Here is a 9,452-nt window from a genome sequence, read left to right as displayed (position 1 = left end):
GCCAAGGTACGGATAAATCGATCCTGGGCTTGAGTTTTCGCCCTTGGTCGACCTGAGCGTGGTCTGTCCTGTACAGATTGTGTATCACGGTATCTGGACCATAGCCTGCTTATGACAGACTGAGAAACATTCATCGTCCGCGCCACAACCGCCTGTGTTGTGCCGATCTGTAGCATGCCAAGGGCACGTAACCTTTCATTTTGGGTAAGCCGATGCATATCAAGATTTGTTTTCTGGTCACTAAAACAATTAAACTGATGTTTCCACCCTGGAATTCAATGCCACAATGACTGTAACATTCAAAGTCAGAGTCGTGCAAATCTTGGGTTGGACCCCCATGATGATCCCAAGCATCACCTGCATTCCATGCGGTAGCTATTGGTGCGTTTGGGCGTCACATGTAACTGGAAATGTTTCTTCTGTTAGGTTCTATAGTGACTTTTTTCGTAGTCATTTCCATATTTTAGTATTATGCCCCCCAAATCAAATATCCCCTACTTTTTTTGAATAGTATATTATAATGATTCTTCGTGACACCTTGTGAATGTCGAAACATTCTGAAGAAAATTTTCAAAAATCCTGGATTAAAAAAACTAATCGATCGAACTTTTGAATTAAAACAAACCAGTCAGACGATGATTTTAAAATGTCGAAAACAATTTGCAAGAAACCCGTTCAGAAATATTGGATTTCCTTTTTGTCCTATCCATAAAACATGTTCCCGGTTCGTCACAAAATACTCAATTTTAACATACATGTAATAAATAAATTTGATCAAGTCTAAAAATGTACGACATCAGAATACTTTCATTATGCATATTTGAGAGTTTTTATATTCGATTATCACAAATAAACAGTAAAGTAATGTGTGCTGTTGACCTTGATTTTATAAAATTGAAAACGTGAAAAAAATAAATAAATGGCCAACACCTGGAGAGGAAGCCTTTTCTTCCTGTTAGCTATCTAGACTCATTGGTCTAATGTAGACGGATATTTGCTATTCAGTGTTCTATGGAGGAGATTTTACCCGGACAAATCCCCGGTTGTACGTGGCAAGGAGTAGGGTCACCTGTCCAACCTCGTGGGTTTTCTCCGGGGCCTCCGGTTTCCTCCCACTGCTAAAGACCCCTACGCGCAAGCGAATTATGTCAATAAAATTAAACCATATGTTAGTCCCGAAATGACCTAGTTTGTGTCGAGTGGACGTTAAACCCCATTTCTCTCTCTCTCTCTCTCTCTCTCTCTCTCTCTTACCCGTACAGCGGCCTGCTTTTATTTCGAATTCCGTCACTGAATCTTTAACGGGGATGCCATTGTGTACGCGGAACCACTGGACGTTCTATCATGTAGTGTTCTAAAAGGTATTCTTCCCGGGACAGTGGCGCTACGGTCTACTCGTATTTCGAAATAAAACTGCCAAGGGTTTCTTTTGTTGCACGGCTATGAGTACACGAGACCGCAATTTTTGTACCATCTGAACGACTGGAACATTGCACATTGCCAGGCCCTCCAATCTGCACCAGGGACATGAAGAAACCACGAGGGACTATCTCGGGCAATGCCAGTGCGTACCTCTTTGTTAGATATGCAGCGCCTTACTCACTGAGCCACCGCGGCTCTTTGAAAAAGGCCCTAGTGTTGTTAACGACACCACCTGTAAATCTTCAAACTGTGATACAATCGTTTTACTTTAAAACAACGACAGAGAAAAACTTTAGTTTTAATAGTATTCATTAAAGACGTCATATAGACAAAAGACGTGTTATATAAATTCGGTGGCAATCAATTACATACTCAAATGACTTATGTTCACTGTAGAAGCCAATAACACATATTTTGATAAACATTTAAAGTAATCATAACCAATATTAAAGATACGTGCTGTGCCATAATCTATCAAATTATTCTTCTTTTAAAAACTCTAATAAATCTAATAGAAAATCCAACTTAAAGATACATTATGTAAGATTTAGATAAAGACCTGACCATTCTTGCTATAATAGTTCAAAAATAGATAATGTAAAATGAAAATATTGAAAATCTCATTCAATTACTTCATTCTGAGCCAAGTTATCACTGTTTGTAGTTTTGACAAGATGTGTGCATGGTGGTAACCAGGGCACTGGTATATTCAAGACGAACCGTTCTAATCTAGTTAAAATCTCGAGTATGCGATGCCACAAAGAGTTGATTATGGTCTAGATAAGTTAATTAATGTCTAATTAATAATTTAGATAACATTTCAGGCCTAACGACAGACCTGCAATAGGCAGATTTAGCTCTTGCATAATGTATGTTTAATAAACGCTGGTAAATATAACACATAATAATTCAAAAAGCGGTATGCAGTAAATATTAGATCAACAGTATGCGATAAATATTAATTTAAATCAAATATGAACACATAGTAATTATGTTGAACTATTTACAGAATTAAGAAAGTGGTATTTAATCTACATCCTTGGCACCACGTCATCAAGTGCTGGATTGGGGGACGAATTTTGGAACACTATCGACGTCTTACAAATATTTGAGAAAATGCATTTTATTGTCCCCTAATAAATAATCATCATTAATTTTGACTGCTTCACTGACTCAATGTCTAGTGGGTCTGAGTGTTTTCAAATGTTGTATCAGTTTGGGAATATCAGATATGATTATAAGGGCGAATGGCAGGACAGCGAAGATCAACCCAAAATAACCAATAGAAGCTGAGCTGGGCCTGTCATCTTTCTGACTGACTTTCTTTCTAATAACTGACGATATTTTACTTTTGTCGAGGGTTAATTCCTTGTGAATCCTGCTAACGACTTCCTCACTCATTGCAGATTCAAATGTGACCACCACAACGTCTTGACATACTTGCGATCTCAAAACTCCGTCAGACCCTAACACAACCACCCCAGTTGATGATGGTTGAAGGTCAAAGTCGCTGATATCAGAATATGGCTCCACTGCTGTGGTGGTTGGTGAACCTGGCTCCACTACTGTGGTGGTTGGTGAGCTTGCCTCCATTACTGTGGTGGTTGGTGAATCTGCCTCCACTACTGTGGTGGTTGGTGAATCTGCCTCCACTGCTGTGGTGGTTGGCGAACCTGGACCCACTACTGTGGTGGTTGGTGAACCTGCCTCCATTACTGTGGTGGTCGCTGAACCTGCCTCCACTACTATGATGTTTGTGAAACGTGGCTCTACAACGGCGGTGGTTGAGGACCATGGCTCCACTACCGTGGTTGTTGGGGAACATGACGCCACTAGTGTGGTGGTTCGAGAACATGGTCCGACAACTGTGGTGGTTGGGAAACATGACTCCACTACTGGGGTGGTTACAGTACGTAGCTCAACTACTGTGGTGGTTGCAGTACTTAGTTCGACTACTGTGGAGCATGGCTCAACTATTGTGGATGTTGGGGAACATGACTCCACTACTGTGGTGGTTGGGGAACAGGGTTCCACTACTGTGGTGTTTACAATACTTCGCTCAACTACTGTGGAGGTTGCAGTGCTTAGCTCGACTACTGTGTAGCATGGCTCAACTACTGTGGAGGTTGGGGAACATGACTCCTTTATTGTGGTGATTGGTGAACATGATGGATCGACTACTGTGGAACATGGCTCCACTACTGTGGTGGTTGAGGAACATGGTTCCACTACCGTGGTGGTTGGGGAACATGGCGCCACTATTGTGGTAGTTGCAGTACTTAGCTCGACTACTGTGGCGGTTGCTGTACTTAGCTCAACTACTGTGGAACATGGCTCCACTATGGTGGTCGTTGGTGAACATGACTCTACTACTGTGCTGGTTGGGGAACATGACTCCATTACTATGATAGTCACAGTAGTTATATCGACTACGGTGGTAGTTGGTGTACTTAGCTCTACTACTGTGGAACATGCCTCCGCTACTGTGGTAGTTGGTGAACATGGCTCCACTACGGTGGTGGTTGGTGAACATGACTCCATAACTGTGGCGGTTTCTGAAAATGGCTCCATGACTGTGATGGCCGTTGTATTTGTTCCATTTAAAGATGCCTGGGAGCTGGCTGTAAAAATAGAAATGTTTATTTCATTACAGTACAGATAAAAAGTTTAAATACACTCGTTTTCTGGTTTGTAAACATTCTATACAGCCTAGGTTGAGTACGTTGGTAATAAAGCCAATCAAATAGTCTCTAGTAATAGATTTTATTGATGTCCATCATACGTTTGTTGTCATGGTGAACATGATAACATTCGTTGCCTTGGTGAACATAATAACGTTCGTCGTCATGGTGATAATGGTCTTTATTCAGATACTGGTTATTTTGTCCAATAATTACTTGTCTTAAATTGTTTGAACATTTGAAGAAAAATTGGGTAGGAATGATATTTGAGTGATTCAATCTGAAAATGGATATCATTACCCCTTTTCATATAGTTTCGGATTTGGTCAAATTCGGGCGGTAAGTTCTTGTTCTAATAGTAAGTGCAGGAGGACCGCACTACACGCAAAACAAAAATCTACAAGATAAACCTGTGGACAAGACAGAATATAGACATTGCACCAAATAAACAAATATCAAATCAAGTGAAAAAAAACCAAAGTGAATATTTCTTACAATACGTTTTCGTTTCCTAGATCTTTCAAATAAAAGCGAATTAATGTCTCACGCGCCAAATCTTTGTTAGAAGTTTATGGTGTTCCTTTTAATGCCCTTCGTACGCTCTCGATGAAGAACTTCTTAATTATTGTTTTTGAAATCCCAGTCATTAGTAGACATCCAAAAAAAGAAAATTAGCTTTGGGCCCTTATGACATAGTTCCGTAACTCAAGAATCGACTTTGAGAGATCTGGATAACATAATGGGCCTACCCAACATTTAGGGCGCAATGTTTTCATGAAGCGATATGTAGCTTTCAGCTAATCCAGTCAGTACTGAAGTCCTCCGAGGACTTCAGATGAGTTCGCGTATTTTTACTGTCCAAGAATAAGTTTTGCTGTACGATGTTTTTGCCGTGCGATGTTGTATTCTTTAGAGAGATGGTAAACGTCATACTTCAGAACACCCGTTTATTAACGTCTACCCAACCCCCTTGTCTCGACAAGCTTGTTTTAAATTCAAATGCCCAGTATTTATAGTAAATAAGAAACCGGGTCTCTAACTCTATGCTACATTTGGACAGATATACTTTTATAGTTTACCGTTGTGGGCAATGTTTTTTTGGTTTTTTTTTACCTCAAACCACATTTTTTAATCCGACCTGTCATTAGGTCAGTAATTAACACATGATACCTACAGACTGTTTACGTTATGAGATAGTGTAATGTTTCGTTTATAATAATCTGAAATCCAGAGAAAATTTCTGGTTCCACACGGGGTCGAATTCGTTTGTAATGTTTGAGATTTATTCCTATGTTAATATATACTTACATATCTGAACACTAAATGACTTTCTACAGTAGATGACTAGGCCCATATAATACTCATTCGTCGATATCGATTGTTTTGACACATAAACAGCATTCTTCCAGGCACTGTCGTTAAAACTGTAATAATGTTATTGAGATGAGAAAACTATATAAATATGCCAATACAAGATTCCTTTCTATCGGATCTAATCGGAGAGGGGGGGGGGGGGGGTAGCGCGTGCGCGTTGAATCATAAGGTGTGTCACTGAGTCAACTGGCGTGGTTTCGATTCCTCGGTAGTACGTGACAAGCAGTAGGGTCGCCTGTCCAACCTCGTGGGTTTTCTCAATGCTATGGACCCCTACGCGCACGCGAATTATTGAAATAATATTGAACCATAATATGTTAGTTCCGAAATGACCTAGTTTGTGTCGAGTGGACGTTAAACCCCATTCTCTCTCTCTCTCTCTCTCTCTCTCTCTCTGTAAGTATATATTCAGATGTATAACACTCTTTGTCTGTCTGTCTCTCTGTCTCTCTGTCTAATCAATTATGTTCTGTGAAATACGTGTACAGTTCAAATTGAACGGCAGTCGTTTACCCCTGCTTAGTACAATCTAGACGTTTTTTGTCGTTTGTGAATCAGCCTTTACTAATTACTTCCACATTGTGTTGTAGGATATGCTTTTTTTTGTACACGACTCGTGTACTGATCATAAAATCTTAATTTATCTTAAATATTGGATATTAGGATCCTGAAGTTTCAAGGTAAGACAACAACATCAATATTGATTGAAAATGTACCAATATTGAATTCTAATTCGTGTTTTTAATTTCGAATATTATGGAAAATATTGAGTTACAGACTTAGCTCCTTTAATAGTATTAATATGTGTTTGTAGCATGTGTGTAGATTGTGTCCTGTCCCGTAGGTTTGTCCTGTGTAATGACTTGTGTGTGTAGCGGTCCTCCTGTAGCCATCATTACTACTATATATAACTCTAGTCGACATTTCAACTTACCAGACAGTGTTCCAACCTTCTTCCTCTTCATCTGAACATTTCCAGCTTGTATCAGTTTTAATCCCGTTACTCAAGGCAGCGCTGATGTAACACACTTCTCCAAAAGGATTGGTACATTTGATTGCTATCAGTTGTGTACTACCAGGTATGTTGATGGGTGACACACCACCCCATCTGTTATCATTAGCATGTACATATCGAACACCATCCGCATACAATTCCATTTCTCTATAACATGTTGCATTTCCAGTTATATTTGGATTGGCTACATAAACAAAATAGAGATTTTAAGAAAAACACCTCAGTAAAATATGTGGAGCTCTAATTTAAAATAAAACGGTTTTAAACTGTTCTGCTCTAACTGGGATAACGAAGACGTCCATAAGCCAGTAGTCTAGAGAGGTGATTTTCAACCAGTGTACCGCGAGATCTTCCTAAGTGTGCCGCGAACTTTTGAACAGCGCACTAAGAAAATTTGACTGATGAAATTCCAAACACTACAATAAGGTAAGTTCATAGCTGTATATTTCTTTATTTAGTTTGAATCACTTTATGTGTCTATGTCTGTGTATACGGTTGTGTGTCGTTTATGACTTGCCGTGTTTTTATTTTGCAAAATTCAAATATTTGTTATATATATTTATCCAATATTTGTTTTACCAATCAGACATTTGTCATATCAGATTTGTAAAACAAATATTGATTTTAAGATACAAATGTTAATTTTAGTATACAAACGTCGAAATACGACAACAAATGAAGAAATAAGAATTAAGGACTATGAATTAAGAAGTAAGAATTAAGAACACTGAATAAAGAGCTGATTGGTCTTCCATAGTAAAGCATCTTGTCTGCGATGTCACCATTGATGGAAGCGGACGTTAAATAATAATAGTAAAAAGGGACATTCTGAGACCGCTTCTAAATTACTAGGTCACCCGCGTACACCGAATAAAAAAGAAGGAATATATTTATAAACTAATTTCTGTAACTTACAGATATCAGCAGAAACATGACTCTGTAAAATATACAATATGACACCAATGCTGGTCACCTTGTATTTTACCCAAAATGTCATCACCTGAATCTAAAAGTAAAAAAAAAATTATAATAAGATTAAAGGTATTCACACAATATTAAAGGGGTCATTTTGGGCCCTAAAATGTGTCACTCCTTTATATCATGAAAGGGGCAATAGAAAACCTTAAGATTAGTGCACCCCATATATCATGTATAGGCAAAGTTACTTTGACTGATCACAGACTCGTTTATATGGTTAGGCCACAAAACACACAAACACTTCCCTTGTACCAAAAATGTCGACAGATTCGGTCATAAAGTTGTCGCACATTTATTCTTTGTATACAATGAAATAAAACAAAAACACCATTAAGCAGGGAGGTCTAGTGATTTATGTTAGTCCCGAAATGACCTAGTTTGTGTCCAGTGGTTGTTAAACCCCATTACTCTCTCTCTCTCTCTCCCCCTCTCTCTCTATCTCTCTCTCTCTCACTCTCTCTCGCTCGCTCTCCTCCGATTTCCTCCTAAAACCTACGCGCAACTAAATTATTGAAAAATTGAAGAAACAAATGTGAACCATACGCGCCAGCGAATTATTGAAAAAAAAAATGTGAACCATACGTTAGTTCCGAAATGACCTAGTTTGTGTTCAGTGGTCGTTAAATCTCATCCCTCTCAGTGTTTCTCTCCCTTGAAGCCAATTATCAAAAACTAATTAAATTTTACTGGTAATTTATAATAGAATAACAACATAAGAATACTCCATAAAATATCTTTAAATGACTAAAATAAACATTACTCACCTGTGTGTGTAACAACCAATTGATAACTGAAAACATAAGTATCCAAATTTATCAATCGACTCTTGCAAGTTCCAACTGTCATGCGATGGTTTACGAGAGAGATACCGTAGTGCCTTCGACAGTTTTGATAATTATGAAATATTCTGATTCTATATAGTCTGACTTCCACGGCGATAATCAATATACTTATTCATATGTTTAAATAATAATTAGCATCTAGCGTAGGCCTAGTATGCAATTTTAAAGCAGCTAAGCCTCTAACTCAATATTTTCTATATGTTCGAAATCAAAAATATGTATTAGAATTCAATATCGATCAATTCCAATCAATATTTATGTTGTGATAATATCCAATATTTCCAGAAATGAAATGAAATGGGGTTTAACGTCCTACTGTTCTGCTCCTAAACTGGGATAATGGAGACGGGCATACGCCATACAGTATGCTATTACGGACATTTTGCCCGGGCAGCGGCGCTACGTCCTACTCTGATATCGAATTCCAACTGCCAAGGGATCTTTTACGTGCACGCCAATGTGTACACGGGACCTCGGTTTTTCGTCCCATCCGAACGACTAGACAGCTGTCCTTATCAGGCCCTCCATCCTGCATCACTGACAAGGAGGAACCACGCCGGAAAATCAGGATGAACTTTCTCGGCCAATGCAGGGATCGAACATCCGACCTCCAGGCTAGCGAGCCAGCGTCTTACCCACTTAGCCACGTGATCCCCTAAAAGTAAGACGTTAACCAACAAGATGATAAGTTTGAAACCATTGGTTACCATAATTTTAATTATGACGTACTATAGCTATGAAAATATCATTCCACTACGTTGATATGAACCGAATATATCAACCTATGATGACGTCATGACAGGTTGTTATGAGATATAACTGCTATGGACATCAAAGAAAAAATTACCGCCAGTTGTATATAGTATACTGTTTACCGGGTAGGTTCGCTGGTCAAACTACAGTGCGCTTTAGATTTATTATAATTTCTGTCATTGAATCAAGTGGTGCCATTTAGATTCCCAGCTCGAATTTTCTCCGGTACCGCCTGTTTCTGCCCACTGCTAAATACCCCTACGTGGAAGCGAAAAATAGAAATAAAATTGAACCATATGTTAGTCCCGAAATTACCTAGTTGGCTTCGATATCTCATTTTGTAACTAAAACAAACTTTTATCCAATCATGTCTCTATTTGGTTTGGT

The 9,452-nt window shown here is 38.7% G+C and overlaps 1 protein-coding gene and 1 long non-coding RNA gene across 2 annotated transcripts; both read right to left on the bottom strand.

Annotated features, from left to right (window-relative positions):
• Nucleotides 1-1,891: 1,891 nt before the first annotated feature.
• Nucleotides 1,892-5,522, bottom strand: LOC126814681 (mucin-2-like). Its single transcript, XM_050539999.1, has 2 exons — nt 5,412-5,522; nt 1,892-4,043 (listed from the first exon to the last, which is right to left on the bottom strand). Exons 1-2 carry the CDS (start codon nt 5,455-5,457, stop codon nt 2,596-2,598), a joined length of 1,494 nt encoding a protein of 497 aa, XP_050395956.1. The 5' UTR covers nt 5,458-5,522; the 3' UTR covers nt 1,892-2,595.
• A 1,031-nt stretch (nt 5,523-6,553) lies between these two features.
• Nucleotides 6,554-8,349, bottom strand: LOC126814687 (uncharacterized). Its single transcript, XR_007677707.2, has 3 exons — nt 8,235-8,349; nt 7,408-7,498; nt 6,554-6,676 (listed from the first exon to the last, which is right to left on the bottom strand). It is a non-coding gene; the product is annotated as an uncharacterized LOC126814687 (long non-coding RNA).
• Between the last annotated feature and the right edge of the window lie 1,103 nt (nt 8,350-9,452).

Source organism: Patella vulgata, chromosome 3 (assembly GCF_932274485.2).
Source record: "Patella vulgata chromosome 3, xgPatVulg1.2, whole genome shotgun sequence".
Classification (NCBI taxonomy): domain Eukaryota; kingdom Metazoa; phylum Mollusca; class Gastropoda; family Patellidae; genus Patella; species Patella vulgata.
The sequence above is the reverse complement of the archived record's forward strand: the minus strand, read 5'-3'. Positions and strand labels throughout refer to the sequence as shown.